Source organism: Zootoca vivipara, chromosome 3 (assembly GCF_963506605.1).
Source record: "Zootoca vivipara chromosome 3, rZooViv1.1, whole genome shotgun sequence".
In the NCBI taxonomy this organism is placed as follows: Eukaryota; Metazoa; Chordata; class Lepidosauria; order Squamata; family Lacertidae; genus Zootoca; species Zootoca vivipara.
In genome coordinates, this window is record NC_083278.1 from 47,235,904 (window position 1) to 47,256,692 (window position 20,789).

The following is a 20,789-nucleotide window of genomic DNA, read 5'->3' on the forward strand; positions in this document are numbered from 1 at the left end:
TTACCTCCTAAATGGAGGCAGTGAGAGATTTTACTTTCTTGGGCTCCTTGATCACTGCAGATGGTGACAGCAGTCACGAAATTAAAAGACGCCTGCTTCTTGGGAGAAAAGCAATGACAAACCTAGACAGCATCTTAAAAAGCAGAGACATCACTTTGCCGACAAAGGTCCGTATAGTTAAAGCTATGGTTTTCCCAGTAGTGATGTATGGAAGTGAGAGCTGGACCATAAAGAAGGCTGATCGTCGAAGAATTGATGCTTTTGAATTATGGTGCTGGAGGAGACTCTTGAGAGTCCCATGGACTGCTAGAAGATCAAACCTATCCATTCTTAAGGAAATCAGCCCTGAGTGCTCCCTGGAAGGACAGATCGTGAAGCTGAGGCTCCAATACTTTGGCCACCTCATGAGAAGAGAAGAATCCTTGGAAAAGACCCTGATGTTGGGAAAGATTGAGGGCACTAGGAGAAGGGGACGACAGAGGACAAGATGGTTGGACAGTGTTCTCGAAGCTACGAACATGAGTTTGACCAAACTGCGGGAGGCAGTGCAAGACAGGAGTGCCTGGCGTGCTATGGTCCATGGGGTCACGAAGAGTCGGACACGACTAAACGACTAAACAACAACAACAACTTCTGTGTTGATGCTGATGGCAGCCCAGCCTACATAAAACGTAAGATTGTGTGTGATGCAAAGCTAGATTTATCAAGTGGCTGTTAAAGGAATCAAGAACACTATAAGACTGATGGTATACCTGCCCCATTGAAACATGGCAATGGACACTTAATAGAAAACTCTCACCAAGGGCTGGTTCACAGAAGGCGTATCCTTTACATACAAACACTTCCCCAAGCACTCAGGCAGTCACTGCTGTAGTCAGAAGAAATCCCCACAATGAAAAGAGCTGGAGAAGTGCCCTCCATGATCAGGGCAAAGACTATATGGATCAGTGGCAAAGCATTTGGCTTATATGAAAGAAATTCCAATTCCTGGCATGCCTAGCTTAAATGATCAGGGAGCAGGAGGTGGGAAAGACCTCTCCTGGAGATCATGGAGAGACAACTGCCACTCAGAGTGGAGAATACTGGGACTGATGGAGAAATGGCCTGACCTGGCTTATAGCAACTTTCTATGAACTGATGCTGCTGGCTGTGGCGGCAACTTTCCACTTCACATGCAGTGTGTGCCCACATGAGCATACCAAAGACTGATCCAGTAGGGAGCAAAACATCTTAGTGTGAATCAGCCTTAAAACCCATTTTTAGCAAAGACCAAAACTTCATTCCTAAACATACTAAGGAGTAAGTCCCAACAATGGATACGGTGGATGTGTCTGAGCTACACAGCTACAACTACTAATGGAAGACATCAGTTCCATTGTTTTAAATGGGATTTGGCCACTACTAACTTTGGCTTGGTTAGGGGCTTAGGTCTGCCATCAGTTGGCTCTGCTTCTGAGTACACATGTCTAGGATTGGATTACAGATCGGTAGGCCTTCCATTCGTATGTACTATGCATTTATTTTGCCTGAGATGTGGGAAAAGATTCACAATATAAAACACCCAAGGCACTTTCAAATAGTGGCAAAGGAGTAGTTTTCATGTTTCTCTACAAGAGAGATGTGCTAAACCAGAAAAAGAAGCCTATGTTTGTGTGCTTAAATAAACATAAAGAAGGTAAAGGACCCCTGACAGTTAAGTCCAGTCACGAACGACTCTAGGGTTGCGGCGCTCATCTCGCTTTACTGGCCGAGGGATCCGGCGTTTGTCCGCAGACAGTTTTTCCGGGTCATGTGGCCAGCATGACTAAGCCGCTTCTGGCGAACCAGAGCAGCACACGGAAACGCCGTTTACCTTCCCGCCAGAGCAGTACCTATTTATCTACTTGCACTTTGACGTGCTTTCGAACTGCTAGGTTGGCAGGAGCTGGGACCAACAATGGGAGCTCACCCCGTCGCTGGGATTTGAACTACCAACCTTCTGATCGGCAAGCCCAAGGCTAAAGAAGAATGTTTACAACCATTGTGCTATCTAGTATTTGAGAACAGTGGTGTCAAGTCCTGATTAAACCAGGGCAATGAATCACATCATGCTAAGTAACCATTTAACCTTTGAATTCTTACACATCTTGTTTCTGCAGAAGACACTTCATTAATATGTCATCTTTATTAGGCAAAATCAAAAATTCACTTGACTGCAAAGCTTTCAGAGCGATAAATTATTAACTGCCTTCTGATATAATTATTTCTTTCCAATGCAAATCTGGGAAAAGACTAAAGTAAAGTGACACAACGGCAGCTTGGCCTGTTAGCATCAGGACAAGTTGCTCTTTAGGAATAAAGCACTCTCATACAAATTGAGTACAGTATTATAATTTCTGCAGTTCTGGTATATGGGAATCTAGCAATTGGGTGGGGGAAGATTTCCTCCCACAGTGCATAAAAGAGAATTAGCTGGTGGTGCAGTGCTGTAAGGACACGTTCCCAACATCAGCATTGCTGTTGCTTACCTGGATGGGCAGCAGAAAAGTCAGGATTATGAAGGCACACAGGATTGGCTCTCAGATCACTTCAGCCTCGCCACTGCTCCATCTTTGCACCATCCAGATAAGCCATACTCTGAGCACATTTATTTCCATGGGCCTACCCTGTGCATTACTTAGTCACTGTGCACTGTTTGTGGTTCATATGCCATGGCTGTAGAACTGCTGTTAAAAGACAACCTGCAATTCCGCCTCACAACATTTCTTAAACTTAGGTGATTAACTGAAAGTCCTTCTGAGTTCTTACAAAATTTTGTACGTGGCCTCTCTTTTTCGTCTGTAACTTAATATTCTTACCCAGAACGTCTCTTCCATGTTCAGGAACCAGCACTTTCCATTTGGATTCCTCAGGGTCACTAAAATCAATGTTAATTAGTCGATAATTTGGAGCGTGGCGGTTTGTCTTGAAGGTGAACACAGTTCCCTCATTGGTGACATATTCATATTCTGCATCAAAGTTGTCTATCAGTTTCACCCAGTGCAGAAGACCTACATTAAGAGAAAAAGGAAAGCACTTACAACTGTAAAACCAAGTATTCATGATGAGGATGTTTAATAGCAATGGGCTGCATTCAACCAACTTTTACTCAGAGTAGGCCCATTAAGTTAATGACCATGAGTAACTTGGTTGACTACCACTCAGTGTTCTTCTGACCCCAGAAGTTTCTTTTTCCTGCAAGCATCATAGCTTGTTGGGTCTAAAGAAAGGAGGACTTGCATTATGGCTGTCCTGTTCATTCTAATATTTAACCAACCACACATTCAATCACACGTCTAGACCTGGTGTCTTCTAAAATACATCATCATCATCCATCCCCACCTTTCCTCGCAAAAGAGTCCAGGGCAATTGAAAAAGTAACAAAGTAAAATTTTATTTTGACAGCAACAGAACGATTCGAAAAACCTTACAAGGATTAGAATATATGTTAATGCTCTTTTGCTCCAGAAACAATAATGGTGTTCCTATTCAGAAGCATATGTGACCATAAGCATGTATGGCACCAAAATGTCAAGTACAGCTCAACATCTCCTTGCACTCCTTTGCAACTTAATAAAAAGGAACATACTAATTAGCCCTGGCACATGCAAATATACTGAAGTAATAATTAACCTTATTCTGTCTATCAGCATTTCTGAAACCTTATCATACTGTGCATGACAACAAAGAGCTTTTGCTTGGAGTGGAGAGAGTCGCATTCAGACAATCCGTCAAACTATGTTGACATGAGTAGCAACTAGCCTTGGGCTTGTGTGCTACCTCCTACTTGTCCCCAAACAGCAGAGATTAGAAGCTTCTGTTTCCACTTAGTGGCAAACCACTGTCTGCTGTTGCCTCTGAATACAGCAGACTATAGTTTGTTCAGATCTTAACTCGCCTGCAAGCCAGGTTCCCAAACAAAAATCAAGTGTACTGAATCATAGGAGTCAACTACTGCTCACTGAAGGATAAGCAGTGCAGGTTAAGTCCCCTCCAGGGACCAAAGATTTTATTCATCAGAGAACTTGGCCGAAGTTGCTGCCCCACTTTTGTAAACCAAGGGTTGGCCCGTGAAACAGAGGCAGCACTTTTTGAATAGTTGTACCTCCCCTACCATCACCGGTGCACACGCTTGTCTCACACAACTGTTAAGATAGTTCTCAGATGAAAAGATTTTCAAAATCAAAAGCTATATAAGGAATTTTCAGTTGCCCCAACGTACCCCATGCGGGATAGCTTCGCTTTCTCCCTCTGCAGGCCTTTCACAGCCATGCCACTGCTAAGCAAAAGGAGCAACAGGAAGCTGGAGGGTGAGGAGACTGAGTGAGCACTCGGGGCACAGCTTCTCAGAAAAGTTAACCAGACAGATTGCTCTGCCTGATAGCAGAAATTGTTCTACAGGTAGTTTAACACAGAAAGTTGCCAAGGTATCTCCCCACAGAAGACAGGAAACAAAGAGGCTGCTGTGTTGAAAAGAATTCCTGCAGCAGAATCTCTGGCTGGAAGGAATGCAAGTGTGTGTGTGTGTGTGTGTGTGTGTGTGTGTGTGTGTGTGTGTGTGTGTGATGGGTCACACATCATGCGGAGTGAGAAGGTGTTGGAAAAGACACTGCAGATTGTCTAGCAGCCCATACTCTGGCACTGAGCTATTGCCAGAAGCCTGCAATGATAGGCAGATAACCCAGAGGATGAATGAAGAAAGCTGAACAGAACACGCTGCAGAGAGGAGGGTGGGAAAGATTTACACCTCTTCTTCTCAAGCCAGTAAGAAAAAAAACGTGTTGTTAAAAACAAGTTCAGCAGCATCGGATGCTTCCTCATTCTGAGTCAGACACAGGGTACAGGGCACTTCACTTGGCATCAGCTCTTCAAGGGCAGATGTTACTTGATTCTTCTTAGCCCGTGACCCCAGAGACTGAACCTGGGCTGCTGTGCTTGTGAAACAGCTTTGCTCTACACTGAGCTGCAGCCTTCTGAAGCAGACAAAAAACAACAACAACCCAGATGGCAGCAGCCATTACTGAAGTATCATGGTGGAAATTCGCTTTCGTTTCAGGTCCAGGGCATCCCATGAAAGGCACGGATTTTGACTTCCCATATTTCAAGATGCAGAGTTAAACTTCACACTCCTGCGATTCTAGGTTAAGGAATTTGACTGATGGTTGTTCCTCCTTTGGCTATGCATTTTAACATCCAAGATACAATGGCTGTTTAGGGGGTGGGTGGGTTTACAACTACATTTCATGCTGCTTTAACAGACAGTGAGTTAAAAGGTAATAGCGCACAGCCTAATCTCAGGAGTCAAATCCATTTTCTACCAGAGACAGAATGAGTCAACTTCACAGATCCCAAGCACATCAAGGATCAGTGAACAGACAAGACACAGCTGCCTCCTTTACAGTAGAACTAATAAAATGTCACACTTGCCTGGAGCCTTTAATGGTGGACACCCTTCCTTTCCCTTCCAACAATTTAAAAGGCAAAAGAGCCAAGACAGCTTTCCAAAGCAGGCAAGGCATGGCAGACACAAACACTCCCAGTCTGAAAGCTGCTGCCAGTCAGTGTAGACAGTACTGACTTAGATGGGCCAAAGGCCTGGCTTGCTATAAGGTCACATCAATAAATTGTATATTAAAAAATCTTCATAAGGGAAATGGGCTGCACAGAATATAGGATGTTTTTAGCAGAGTATATGGAGACTATGGGTATAATTAATTCAGTGGTAACCACCTGATGATATATCTGCAAGTTCCAGTGGTTAAATATACAAAAACCTAATACCTAATCACAGAGTACATTTTAGATGCTTATTAATCCAGTTTAGAGAATGCCCAAACACTTTGCTAATTTATCTATGTTTAAAAGATCAGCATTGTTTCAGAGAGGCTATCAAATGAAAGCATCATAACCAAGACATTAAACTGATTAAATTCCCATCTCTATCTTCCTAGCTTTTAACATCTGCTTCCTTTTAATTTGAATCTAGTTCACATGAGACTTCAATCAATCAATCAATCAATTATTGTATTTGACTAAAAGCCATTACAAATCCAGTTACAAAAGCAGCATTGGAATATAAGACTTATATACAATCAATATATATAGGGAGTGGCGAGATCCTGTCAGTAATTAGAAACTCTTAATATGGGTTAAGCAAAGGGAAAATAACGTCTCTGTTGGTTCTTTGTGTGAAAAGATCATTACTGTGGCCTTTTTAGGAATTGAGATCATCAGTATGCAGAAAGATCTACTCACAACAGTGAAATTACTCAAGCTACATATACACTGTGCAGTATTTACTTTTCTATAAATATGGGCGAGATTGCCTAAAATATTAAACAAACCAAAGAAATTAACAGTAATTACTAACACAAGGAATCTTTTTACTTTTGCCCTTTATTTCAATGTGAATCAGAAATGCCGTTGCCAATACTTGCTACTACTGTAGATATTTTTGGGTACTGCCAATGCTCAGCGATATTACAATGCATGACACTAAGAAAACAACAGACATTTCTGTTGGGTCAGGATCATGTTGGGCTAATTCAGACATCATGCCAATGATTAAATATGGTGCCCGAATTGACAAACCATAGTTTGTGATAAGCTGAAAAAGAAAAGGGGGCAAGGAACTATAGTGTAATGTGGGTTTGTAAACTATGGCTTGGTTAATCATGGCTTGGTATGCCTGAATTAACAAACGACAGCTATGCCTATTGTTTTGGTAGAGTTAGTAAAGTTTTCGCTTTAATGTACAGTATAAACACCAGCATTCTCTGGGATACAGCACCTTCTTCTTTGTGGCTTAGTAGGAGAATGGTAGAATAGATGCTGAACATTCATCTTGACTCTCACCCAAAGCCCAGTGGTGCCAACTTCATCTTTTCTGAGCACATCAAATGTCAGAAACTTTTGACTGGAAGTCAACTTAAGAGTTAACAGTCTGAAGTACTTTAGGGCAGACAGAAGTTATCCTTACCCCCCAGCAGGTTGTTGGACTTCAGCTTCCAGCTCTCATGGCTAATGGTTAAGGATGATGGGAGTCCAACATCATCCAGAAGACCTCAACTTCCTTTAGAGCTAATCCAAATTTTACAGGTAAGCAAAGGAAACAGAAGTACAAGTTGCACTCACACCAGTCTTCCACTTTTTAAATGCAGAACCAGAGTGTCAGACTAGAACCTGGAAGACCAGGGTTCAAATTCCCACTCCATCATGAAACTCACTGGATGATTTTGGGCCAATCTCAATATAACCCACTATGAAACTGCCTTGAGCTCATTGGAGAAAAGGCAGGATCTAAATTTAGTATGAAAATTAAGTTCAGAAGCCAACTGTGGTCCTTGATATCAGCCTGAGCAGTCATTAATTAAAAGAAAGCAAAGTTGAAGTTACTCATTGCTTACAGTTGTGCTCAGACACACACAAAAAACTTTTGGCAATTGTGAAAATGTATAAAGGGATTGCTCTAAAGAACGGATGAGTAAAGATGATGAATTAAACCTATGAGGGGTACAGATTTTTAAATTAGCTATCATGTACACAGCATGACAGAAATAAAGCTTATTTTAGAATCGGGTTTTAAATCCCCATTGAAAAAAAGGGACAGATTGTGGAAATGACTTGGATAATATTCTACATCCTTCTCCCACGCATTTTTTCTCACGCAGTTCTATCTAAGGTTATAAATGTTCTTAGGATGAAATCAAATTATAATACAAAAAGATGCAAATATACAGTAGAGGCTCAATGGTTTTTTGTTTTGGTCTTACACTGAACAAGTTATCTATGTTTTCAAGCCTACACTGAAAGCATGCTCTAAATCAAGTTCACTGGTTAAAGTCTTCTCACTGATTATATCTATTTGTATAATATATAATTTCTTCTTTTTTCCAGTGTGCTTAGTTGGCCATGGATAACAACTCTCAATTTCAACTTTAAAATGTCTACAAATTGTAGGATAAATCAGACAATGAAGTAATTAAAAGTAAGAAAACGGCTTTGAAGAACAAAAGAATTCTTGTTTTGTTCCTTTGAGCACATCAGATAAATTTATCCCCCTCCCATATGTTGAGATGTCCTTGTCCTGTTTCACTCCACACCAAGTTCCAATTAGAAGCTCATTGAGCAGAAATTAGAATGTTCTTAGGGTACTTAATAACAGATGGAAATTTGAATTTTGATACACACATGGTTCAACAGAGTCCAATAAATAGAAGTGTTCAAAAATGAAGCCAAGCCTTTCCTCTTAAAAAAAAAATTGCAGTGGCCAACAGCGCAGCATAGAGCCACCACAAATGAGAAAGGGCATTAGGGATGTATATAACCAAGTTGTCCCATTCATGCAAGGACTCCTGCTTGCACAATGAAACTTCCCCTCTTCTCGTGCATGCCTCCTCCCAAAAAAAAAACCCTGCTCCAGAGGATTGGAGGAACCCCCAGAACAGATCGAGGGCAGGCCACCTGTCAATGATTATTTGGCTGTTATTCCTGCACTGCCAGGGGTTGGACTAGATGACCGTTGGTGTCCCTTCCAACTCTACAATTCTACGACTCGGGTTGTAGCAGGGAGTTGATGGAACTTCAGATGGGAGGGGGGGAGTAGTCTACAGTGGCAGCCATAAATGCAATTTTGAAAATGGAACATACACGCATAGACAAATCCAGAAAGACTTATTCTGCAGCAAGCAAATAATATGATGAAAGCAAAGGGGGAAAGAGAAAAATCTACAAGTCCCAAGAACAGTTTATTGCTTCAAATGCAAGCATTCTAAGAGAAGGGGTAAATTCTGTAGCAGGGGTGGGGAATTCAAATGTTGCTGGATTACAGCTCCAATCACCCCTGTTTTACAGGTCTATACAGGGGGGGAGGTATTTCAAGTAACTTGGTCCCAAGTTGTTCAGGGCTGTAAATGTTATTGCTGAGACTGAGAGCATGGTATGCTGGCCAACTGGACTGACTATCAGTTGCTCAGCACAGGTGTAATACATGTGCATCCAGGGGCTCCACTCCACACCTGACTTGGGCCCAACCTTCAGTGCAGACAGAGTCACATAGGATGGAATATGTACCAAGCTACCCCTTCGTATGATTAAATAATCTGAAAATGACAGAAGGAAAATTTGTAGCAATCTGGAATGTGACTGTTAAAGACAAGCCACGTTTGCAGCCTAAGGAAAGAATGTGTGATTTCTCTGTTTAACAAATACTGGCTAGAGAACAGGGCAGATCAAGCAGCCACTAGGAACATACCCATGTTTTTTATTCTTCGTACAAGATTTGTAACTAACTGTTATACGTAAACTTGCAATGTATTCAGAAAGAAGTAATTTTACTTTGACATGAAGAAAGCAGCCTCTTACCAGTTATACCATTTGATTCCTTCTGTAGATTACAGTACCACAGCCTATTAACTGGATCACATCCTTCTCGTATGGACAGCAAAGCGTACTGCCCATCATCAGATACCTAAAATTTATCACAATGAATGCAACATAAATATTGATGTACACCAAACAAAAAAGTTACTAACAATACTCAGAAATGTTTGTTTCCCCAAAAAAGCATTTTACAAACCAAAAGCAAAAAAGGTGTGCCAAAATATAAAGTTACAAAATATGTACCGGTAGGACTGATATGCTTTGTACAGATGTGTTTGGAACCAGTGATCTTCCAGATGGAAGATCTAGGGGTGATGGGAACTCAAGTCTATCAACATCTAAAAAGTAAAGGTAAAGGACCCCTGACAGTTAAGTCCAGTCCAGTCGTGAACAACTCTGGGGTTGCGGCGCTCATCTCGCTTTACTGGCCGATGGAGCCGACGTTTGTCTGCAGACAGTTTTCCTGGGTCATGTGCCCAGCATGACTAAGCCGCTTCTGGTGAAACCAGAGCAGCGCACGGAAACGCCATTTACCTTCCCGCCAGAGCGGTACCTATTTATCTACTTTCACTTTGACGTGCGGACTGATAGGTTGGCAGGAGCTGAGACCGCGCAACAGGAGCTCACCCCGTCAAGGGGATTCGAAGCACCGACCTTCCGATCGGCAGTGGTTTAGACCACAGCGCCACCTGCGTCAACATCTAGAGGGCCACAAATTCTCCTAGTCCTTCAAATCCGTTCCATGTCTCAGACACATACAAAATGTGAAGCAAATGTCAATTCAGTATTTTGACTCAACAGTGCATTCTGAAAAGCAACAAACCAGTGTATTTTGATAGAAGCACAACTGCCTGAAATTAAAGCCAAATGAATTTTAAATCCCTCTCATCTATGAAGCTCTCATATTATGGAGAGTCATGCCAAGCTGATGTTGTTGTGCTAAATGCAAAGTGACAGCAGACAGTGTCAAAAATTATACTGGCAGATCTTTATTAAATATATTCACTCTACAGAAAGCATCCTAAATCAATTATATCAACACTTAAATACAAATTTTTAGATGATCAGCAGGTGCAAATATTTTAAAGCCATGTCCTAATTCTTCCCCTTCCCCTCTCTCTGCTGTTGTTGTTGTAGTGTTTGCCATTATTGCTGCATGTGTGGCTTTGATACCTAGGATTTCTACACAATTAAAATACAGAAGCACAGAATATCTGTTTTGTATTACACATATGTAAACAAAACGATTTTCAGCATTAAAATACAGATTTCTTTGAACCCTTAGGCATCCTTCCCTCCCTCCATGGGTTCCATCTTTCAAAGAAGCTTTACATCATATTGGCCCATATACCTTGATATCATCTCCATTGAATAAAAGCTGCTCTTTCCTATCCTTACCTGAAGATGCCATGGATTAAGCCTGGAACCTTTTGAAGGCCAAGGAAGTGATCACCCACTGCACCTTCCCTGGCTAGTACCCAACATTTTGAGTTAATGTCAATATACTACAAACTTGAGAATCTTTACTGCCTTCACTCCATCAAAGCTAAAGCAATATTTGAAACTTTATTTTGCATGATGGCAAACAAGAGCCCCTGACAGCAGCAATTTTGAGCATATCTAATGAGCTTCTCAACATTTCCCGCTGGACTGGTGAATAGTTGGTAATAGTTTGCTTAATGCGATTCCCAGAACACATTCTTAATCTAATTTCCCAACACACATTACGGGTAGGGTGCCAATTAAGTCTGTCTTCATTGCTACAGCTGTCTTTATATCAATGCGTTTCAAAACTCAAAGGAATTCAAGAGTATTAATGCAAAACATTATTGACAGCTGCATTCAAAAACTACACCATCGGATATTTTACTGGAGAAAAATAAAGGACAAATACATGTCGTGTGTGTGTGAGCACACAATGTGAGACAGAATAGCCTCTTCCTGCTTCACCTGCCAGCCGCTGGCCCAGCAATGTGCTTTTTTTATCTCTGTGGGGCTGGATGGCCACCCCTGTCAATTTGCATTTCATGCTATGCTGAAGTAGTATTCTGTCCACAGGTTTCAGAGTCACTCAGGTCCCAAATTAAATGTAGTTTGATTCAGGGTAAGGATTAAATTAAATATCCTATCTATTTCAGTGGAAGAACTGAAATTATACTGTTTTCTCCATCCCTTTGGTTTTTATAGAATTTTTTAGGTGCCAATCTGGGTCTTTCCCCCCTGAAATACAAAATTAGTATTTTTTGAGGTGGGGATCCCTTTTTTTATAAAATTCATTAACCACTGTCTCTTGGAACGAAGCTCCCTGCTATAATACAACACTCCCTTGTCTTCTGGTTTGTTTTTTAACCAGTGCTCTTGAGAAAGAGAAACCAATCAATTAAAAACCTTTCTTTTTTGCAAGATCCTGTAGCTGCTTATACGCAGAACTGATTGAATCCATATACCCCAAACCTGTGTGCACTTTCTAACCACTGTATCTTGTTAATTGCAGATGTACACAGCCACCACCACCACTCTTGCCAACTCCTGTATTTGTAATAATCTTAATTTATCGAAACCATTAAACCAGGAATGGGAAGCTACAGCCCTCCATATGTTGATGGGCCACAACTCCCATCGTTCCTGATCCCTGGCCATGCTAGTCAGCTGGGGATGATGGGAGTCTGAGTCCAACAACAAATGGAGGGTACCAAACACTTCAACCATGCATTAAACCCATGCATTTGGTTCCTACTCAAACACTATCATGTTTTCCAAGAGGAAAACAGCAATTAGCACATAATGGAGTCAAATGAAGCAGGTGTATTCTATTGGGAGCTACACTCTACATAAAGCATAATTGGGAAGATCATGTTCCTTTATAAAATAGCCGTTTCAATTATGCTAGGCAGAAAGCCCTGTGGCCACATTTCTAAGATAGGTCCTGGGATTCAGAACTACCAAGAAGCCATGCTCTTTAACCTGGGAGCTGTTTCCTATCATAAAATATGTGGGAGCACGGTTGCCTGCTCAATAATTAGCACAGGGATTCCCGGGGCACACTTAGAAATCTTTTTAAAAAACTGCCATGGGCACCATGAAATACAAAATGATCTTCAGAGAACAAAAACTAGTGATTCTCATAATCCCTGCCCCAAAGGTCAGACATGTCTCCAAACAGACAGACCAAAAAAAAAGGCCCTTCCAAATAAACACATTTAAATAATAATAGTGGGCCCTTAGTAATCTCCCTTCCTCCAGAACAATGCCTGTTGCCTGTTTCAGTCTCCAGGACTTTGGAGGTTTGTGAAGATTCCAGTGCTTCACAGCAGCTCATGCCAGACTTCAACCGCTGCAAATCCCACAGCACATGACAACTGAGATACTGTAGCAGCTCTTGTTCTGATTACTGGTATTTGTTTTGAGCAAAAGCACAAAGGTGATCCTTCAGGTCAGCTCATCTAGGTTGTGCAGCAGTTAAGTGCCTCGAGCTAGCTGAAAGTGAAAGTAGTTTTGCAACAGAAACCTTTAAAATGCTTCTGAAGCAAAACACACCAGCTATACAGCTGTTTTGTGTGTTTGTGTGTGTGTATATATATATATATAATTTGCATTCTGCACTCCCTTCAAAAATAACACGTGAACACAATAGCAGTATAGGTGGTGTGTTTTGCTTCAAAGCATTTTAAAGGTTTCTGTTGCAAAACATATTATATATATATATATATATATATATATATATATATATATATATATATACTGTATAATATATAGAATATCCTAATCTCCTAATTTGATACTTTTGATGGCATCTTGTATATTACCCCAAGCATGGGAACTTGGTTAAAACAACAACGTGTGCAGCACAGATCCATTTAAAAACCACCCCTGCTTTCCCCACTTAACTCAGATGCCACACACATGGCTTCAAATCATCATTCTATAGTGCCCTCTTCTGGGAACTGCCACAAACTTGCTCCCTCTGCTTCCATTCTAAATTCTAGATATAGTGTAAGGGGGGGGGAACAGGGCCATGACATTTCTGGTTTTAGTTAGAATTGATGCAAATAGAGACACAGAACATTTGCTTTGGAACAGGGGCAGAGGATGAGGCTTGGGAGGGGGGAAATGACTTGGATAGCTGCCAATGGAATGAAATTTAGTCCCTTCTCTGAAATGTAGAAGCACCATGTTGAAGGAAATAGGGTGAGAGTTGGGCCTGTTTTTTTTAATTTCATTTACCTATCACATTAACATCCTACTTTTCATCCAAGGGGCTTAATGAAGTGTACACTGCTCTCTTTCCGCTCCCTCCCTTGCACGCTCACAACAACAAGGATAAGAAATAGTGACTGGCCCAGCGTCACCCAGTGAACGTCACAGCCAAGTGAACCTTGACGCAGGATTCACTGAATGAGCCCTGGCAGTGGAAGCCCTGCACTAGGGCTTCCGCTTGTGCAACAGGGCTTCCCCCCTCCCCACGCACCCCCCCCCAAAAAATTGGCTCTGCGGTTGTTAGGAGAACCCCTAGAACAGTACACAGAGAGAGGAGACAGGGATCATTCCCCATGGCAAGCTGACATGCTTGTGCTGTAGGAACAATCAGAAAAGCACAACACTGAATTCCTCCTTATGTCTCCGCAGCACTAATCTGACAGGAGCTTCCCTGCACTCAGTCAGAAGCCATGGAAGCCGCGTTGGACATCCGGCTTCCGAAAAATGTTCGCAAACATTTCACTCACTTCTAGGTTTGTGGCATTCGGGAGCCGAATTGTTCAGGAGCCAAGCCGTTCGACTATCAAGGTACCACTGCAAATATTTCCACTTGCGCAATGGGATCTCCCCCCTTTCCTCCCTTCTCATTCCACCTAAATCTGCTCCAGGGGTTCCCCTATCCTCCAGAGAAGATTTAGGGAGGTTGTAGGGTGTACACAGGGGGAAACTCCTGTTACACAAGTAAAAATCCTTCTGCTGATGAGGCATGTTGGATACTGCCAAGTTGAGTGGAATTCAACGTAGCACTAAGGCTCAGCACAGGTATTTCTGCTTGTCCACCACATGCTCTTCTGGGAGCAGGAATCTCCCAACCCTCCAAACCATATCTGGGGGAGCTATGGGGTGACATGGGGGGGGGAGTCCTGTTGCACTAGCAGGAGTCCTTGTGCTGGCTTCCACTAGCAGAATAGGAGGGTTCAATCCAGCCCATTGATTTCACTCGGCCTACTCAAAGTATGAATTAGTTGGATTATCACTCTTTAGTTTAAGAGAAGAAATGCTAGCTTTGATGAGAATGTGGAAACAAGGGCGTGGCTTTTGTTAACTCCTTTGTGTAACTCCTTCCTAAGCCACCCCTCTAATTTCTAAAGGTTTGGAAGACAAAACTGTTTCCTTTCACGTTGGCTCAGTATTGTTTGTTACTCAACCTGCATATTGCTCAAAGTGATAAATAAATACAAGAAACCAAGAAGCAACTTTTACCAACATTTATATAGTATTGGATGGGCTAAAATTTTCTAAAGGTATAAAACGCGACCCCACTACAATAAAAGGAATATTTTAGATATTTAATGGTAGCAAAATCATATAGGTTTGTGCATCCTGTGGGCTTTTTAAAACTATTTTCACAAGGTCATTTGCCAGAAACTGGCAGCAGTAAGAGGGGGGGGGGGAGTAATAAAATATTGTAAACAGCAGGCAAAGCTGGTAAATGCTTTTAATTAACAACAGATGCTGGGTGTAAGAAGTCTCCTGCAGATATGTAATCAAAAGTTATTAATTCCCTCAGACAAACAAGCACCTTGAGAAGTTTACGAGCTTCTGTCATTACAGATTTATAACCTCATTTTATATAGCAAAATGAGGCATACTCCCTAAGTTTGATGGTGAAATGTGTTTTGTATGTCAAAACACCATCATAACACTAACACTACAATCTCCTGAATTCAGTGAGACTTACTTATGAGTAAGCACATGCAGGATCACATTGTCAGGCCATGAACCTAAGCATACTTGTTTGAAATCCAACCAAGAGGATTCATGCAGAAAAATGTTTTTGCACAAACCACTCACCTGCATGCATAAGGGACAGAAACACCCATATCAAAAACAATCCAAGTTCTGGACACATTGCCGGTTCCAATCAAGAGACCCCAAAGCACAAAAGTTGATTTCACGCTCATGAAACCAACTACTGTAAATTAGGAGGACCATAGGTTCAGCGCCGGTGCTAGGGCTTTTTGTGCCCTAGACAAAATCACCTTCTGGCGCCCCCCCCCCGGCACATGACGCCCCTGAGTCCCACCCATAGGCGGGAGGGCGCTGAGCTCTCATTTTGGCTTGTGTGCCTCCCGCCTATGGAGGGGACGCTGTGAGCTTTTCAGCGGCGGCGGTAGTGAGTGAGCGGCGGCAGCAGCAACAGCGGCCATAGCTGAAGGCTTCAGCTACGGGTGCTGCCGCCGCCACTGCTCACTCGTTGCAGCCGCTGAGGAGCTCACAGCGTCCCCTCCATAGGCGGGAGGGCGCTGAGCTCTCATTTTTCCTCCCGCCTATGGAGGGGACGCTGTGAGCTTTTTAGCGGTGGCGGCGGCGGCAGCAGCAACAGCAGCCATAGCTGAAGGCTTCAGCTACGGGCGCTGCCGCCGCTCACTCGTTGCAGCCGCTGAGGAGCTCACAGAGTCCCCTCCATAGGCGGGAGGGCGTTGAGCTCTCATTTTGGCTTGCGCGCCTCCCGCCTATGGAGGGGACGCTGTGAGCTCTTCAACAGCGGCTGCAGTGAGCGAACGGCGGCAGCAACAGCGCCCATAGCTGAAGGTGGCGGGAGGAGCGCAAGCCGTGGGAGGGCGGCGGCGGCGCAGGGGTTTTGCGGCCCCTCCATTTACGCGCTCTAGGCAACGGCCTAGTTCGCCTAAATGGACGCATCGGTCCTGCATAGGTTCCCCATCCCTGCCATAGAGGGCCTGTTATGGTACAGTGAATTGAAGGTGGATTTGGATCAAGGAGATCTGGATGTGGCAAATGTGTTTGTGGTGTATACAATGCAGTTATCACTGTGTTTCCCACTGCAAATATATACAACTTACAGAAATACAGTGGAACCTTGGTTTTCGAACGTAATCCGTTCCGGAAGACCGTTCGAGTTACAAAACATTCGAAAACTCAATATGGAAGCCTGAAAACAGAAAAATTAATATGGAAAACCCAATATGGAAACCGCCTCGGAAGTTTGACTTCCGAGGTGTGCTCGAAAATGGAAGCATTTACTTCTGGGTTTAAAGTGTTTCAGTTTTGAAAGGTTCGTCAACAGAGATGATCGAAAACTGAGGGTCCACTGTAATAAGTTTAGAAGCATTAGCTGACAGTAATGAAGTTAAAAAATGTTGTTTTAAAATTCTACAAATGTTAATTCCACCATATTTTTAAAGCTGAAAATGTGTGTCCAGTACATAGCAAACATAAGTTTTCTTTTTAATAGTGTTTTCATTGTGGCCAATGCCCTTTCAAGTTTTTTTTTTTTAAAAAAAGTGGTACTACAGTAGCATCAGATCAAAGGAATAATGGCTGAGAACAGAAAATAATATTTTTTTAAGTTGAAGAAAAATGGAAGGTGTGTGTGTAGGAGGGCTCTTACTGAAAACTGATCACCACAAAAATTCATTGTAGAAGAAGTCAAAATGAGTTCTCACCAATATACCGAGTCACCATTTTCACATATTTAAAATAATGTGTTATATATTGGTCCTAGGTAGTGCAACAGAGGTGAAAAGAGGCAGCGAGAAATCTTTTTTAACAACAAAGGATTCGGCCTATAAACAACTTTTCACTTTTATTATCTGCTGAGTTTCAAAAAAGGCGAGATGCACCATACCTCAGCTCCGCCCATCCATTTTGGCTCATGAGGAAATTCAGCACATAAAACATCCTTTGATTGGTCAGTTCCCAGGACATGATAGTACAACTTCTGGTGCAAGTTTGTCGACGTCTCAGTGCCTGGGGCAATCAACATATTCAATTACAGGTATGTAAGTTGTGACTTGTTATTAGTTCTAACAACCTGAAAGTTTCACACCTTAACATATTAGAAGCTTCTTATTTGACAAGGTAGCAGAACTAGATTTAATAACTCATACGTTTTCTGGAAATACTAGTCCTTATGACCAAGAAGCTAGATAATATCTACGAGGATAATTATTATTCCATGCATTTTTCTTTGCATTATTTTTCTTTATATAAATATAACACATTTGGAATACAGTAATATGTTCTTTACATCAGCGTTTCTCAACCGCTGTTCCGCGGCACACTAGTGTGCCGCGAGACGCTGGCTGGTGTGCCGCGACGTGCGGCGACGAGAAGGGCGATTTGCATTGTCACGTGCCTGGCGGCCGCCAATATACAACACTGACCCGCCGGAAAGCAATATTTCTCCTCCTCTTCCCCAAAGCTCGGTGCAAACGAGCCTGGCGGCCGCCAATACACAGCACTGACCCGCCGGAAAGCAATATTTGGCAAGTGTTTCTTACAGTCATAATTATAATATAGGGCGGCACAGAGTTAATTTTTTTAACTTTTTAAATGATGGTGTGCCTTGCGATTTTTTTCACGGAACAAGTGTGCCGTGGCCCAAAAAAATTTGAGAAACACTGCTTTACATAAATTGAGATACATTGCTAAAGTTACTTTATTTTTATTTTCTAGTCTGTGTAAAATGTCATGCTTAGCTTCCAGCAATATGTAATATTCCCTGTCAAGGAAGTGAGATGTTACTTTGGCTTGAAACTTGACAGCATTCTGTGATGGACAGGTGGACAGGCAGAATAAGAAGTCCCATGAGCCAAAGAAACTAAGCAACTGGGAGATGTTGGCTCTAAGCAACATGTCCCATTAGCATTAGCAAACTTGGGTCTCCTGCTGTTTTTGGACTACAACTCCCATCACCCCTAGCTAGCAGTACCAGTGATGAGGGATTATGGGAATTTAAGTGCAAAAACAGCTGGAGACCCAAGTTTGGGAAACCCTGACCCAAAATATTCACAAGAAGGAAGCAGAGCTAGTAATGAAATAAAGGAGTCTAAAGTAAATAAAGGCTATAAAGGCCTGAGGATGAGACAGGTGATTGTATGCCACTCACCATCACTTTTCCCATCTTGCTTTGGGTAGCAGTTGTAGAACATGCCTTTGCCATCATGGGTCCAAGCCATACAACTGAATTTTACCATCTCCAGTGTGTCTGCCAGTTCTTCAGTACCATCCACTTTCATAAATTTAATTGTTACCCAGTCTGACCCACTGGAACTCAAGCCATATGCAAAATATTCGCCATCTTCACTGAATGCATAACCTAGTGATTAAGAAAAACACTGTGTATTAGTTTACATTAGTTACACACTTTTCTTTCATAGTTTATGCTTCTAACACTTGCCTTCACCATATAGGCAGCACCTCAAAGCATGTTTTAAGTCTTCCACAATTTAATTTTTTCACACGTACATGTGTATAACTCAAAATAGAGAAATTTTACGTTGGCTTCCAAAACGATGCATTTTTGAAAAATCTGCTACACTGACCTCGCAGAGCCACAGTGCCATCATCAGAAAGTTTATTTGGGTCCAGAAATACTTTGGCATCAGCATCCAAGGAATCTTGCACATATAATACTCGTTGATTCTGAAGTCCAGAATTATAAAAGTGGAAATACCTAGAATGTACATACAATAAATGATATAATTATTTGGGGTTTTTTAAATTTTCAACCATAGTATGAGATTGAATACAGAATTATGCAGGCTAAGACTCTCAAGAGGAGTTGCAGATTTATATAACAGAGGAAAGCAGCTTCTTCCTGATGGAAAAATGCCTCATTTCAGTAATTTTGCACACAATTTCATCCATCAGGTTGCATTAAGTCAACATCAGATTCAATTAGCAACTCACAAGTTATGTTAAATAGTTCATTATAACAGTTAGAGCTTTTGACATTGCTGCAGTATGTAATGAGACAAATCATTAAGATTTCTCAGCCATGCACTTACTTTAAAAAATGGAAGAAAAATACTCTTCTTCATACTGCAGCAGTTTGGCATTTCCATGCATGAGAAGCCCCTTAAGGAAGGAAGTCTAAGCCCCTGAACAAATAATACCAATGGCATGGTTGCCACAAAGAAGACAAACCACAGGCATACCTTTCTACATAGGAAGCTGTTTGTATGAAGTGGCACCCACATGGTAAACCAAGTTGAATCATGCCAGTAAACCAGGAATGGGGAGTAGGTGGACTACAATTCCCATCATGTGGTGTGGCCAACCATCAGTGATGACAGAAGCTCTAGTCCAACAAAAGTTGTGGGGCTGCAAGTTTCCCAATCCCTGTAGTAAACCTAAACCTCTCACTTTTGTAGAGATTTTGCTAGCTTTGCTAGCTTAGCTATAACAACCCAAAATATATGCAGACAGGCAAATGCATCATTGCCATATACAAAGGCTCAAGTTCAACTTTATAAAAAAAAATGGTCCCAAACTGCCACTTGTGAACGACTGTTTCATGAAATATGCTTCAATGCTGCTGAACCAGTTTAAGCATAAGCCATCATATGGCTTAGCATTAATGCAAACAAGCAAATGTGTGGGTTCCTGAAGAGGAGATCACAACTGCTGTGTTCTTCTCCCAATTCCTCCTGCTGCCACGCTACCCAGGGCTAAACCATGGTTTGCCTTGGCATGTCATCTGAACCCTAGTTAGTGGTTTGTTCTGCCCAAAGGTTTCTCTGAAGTAGTGTAGCACTGTAGGACAGATGGTGAGAGTCAAACAATGGACAAGAGCCTATGGGCAACAGTGCAGCCTTTAAGAGCTCATGACCTAATTGGGCTCCGATTGTGGCTCCAAGCAGCGGTTCACAAGATAGCCATGTCTGCCAGGAAAAGGAGCTTGACAACTTTGGAAAGTTGGGAGATGAACTATGCCTGCCAGATAGATTTTCCTTCTTCTTGTGTATTGAAGGGGAGAAAATGACCTCCCCACTTTGATGTGATGGAGGACTAGTGAACCGAGTAATCTTAAATAGACAATTTAGCGTACTGGTTTTTTGTCCTTTTCTGCTTCAGTCCTTTAATTACTGCCAGGGATATTCTAAGCCAGGAGTAGCCAACAAGGTGTCGTTCTGATGATAAAAAACTACATCTCAATATCACTAACAACTGGGCAAGCAGGCTGGAGCAATCCATCATCATCTGAAGGGAACCATGCCTCTTCTAGGCCTTTTCCTGAATTTTCAGCTTTCATTAAAAGACACACACACACCTTTTCTGACTCTATATTAAGGAAAATGTAGAAGCAGTAAGCAATTGCTCAGTAAGGATTAGTAAACCTTCTCTCACTTCCAGTAGTTTAGTAAATGTAAGCAATGGCAAGAATA

General features: G+C 42.1%; 1 protein-coding gene across 1 annotated transcript in view; it reads right to left on the reverse strand.

Moving 5' to 3' along the window:
* PREP (prolyl endopeptidase) overlaps positions 1–20,789 on the reverse strand; it is a 60,351-nt gene that overhangs the window by 30,221 nt on the left and 9,341 nt on the right. The window contains exons 4-8 of the mRNA XM_035109312.2: positions 18,945–19,075; positions 18,509–18,718; positions 17,246–17,367; positions 9,382–9,487; positions 2,838–3,029 (exon numbers count right to left, since the gene is read on the reverse strand). Of these exons, the coding sequence (XP_034965203.1) occupies positions 2,838–3,029; positions 9,382–9,487; positions 17,246–17,367; positions 18,509–18,718; positions 18,945–19,075 (761 nt within the window). The remainder of the gene's footprint in view (positions 1–2,837; positions 3,030–9,381; positions 9,488–17,245; positions 17,368–18,508; positions 18,719–18,944; positions 19,076–20,789) is intronic.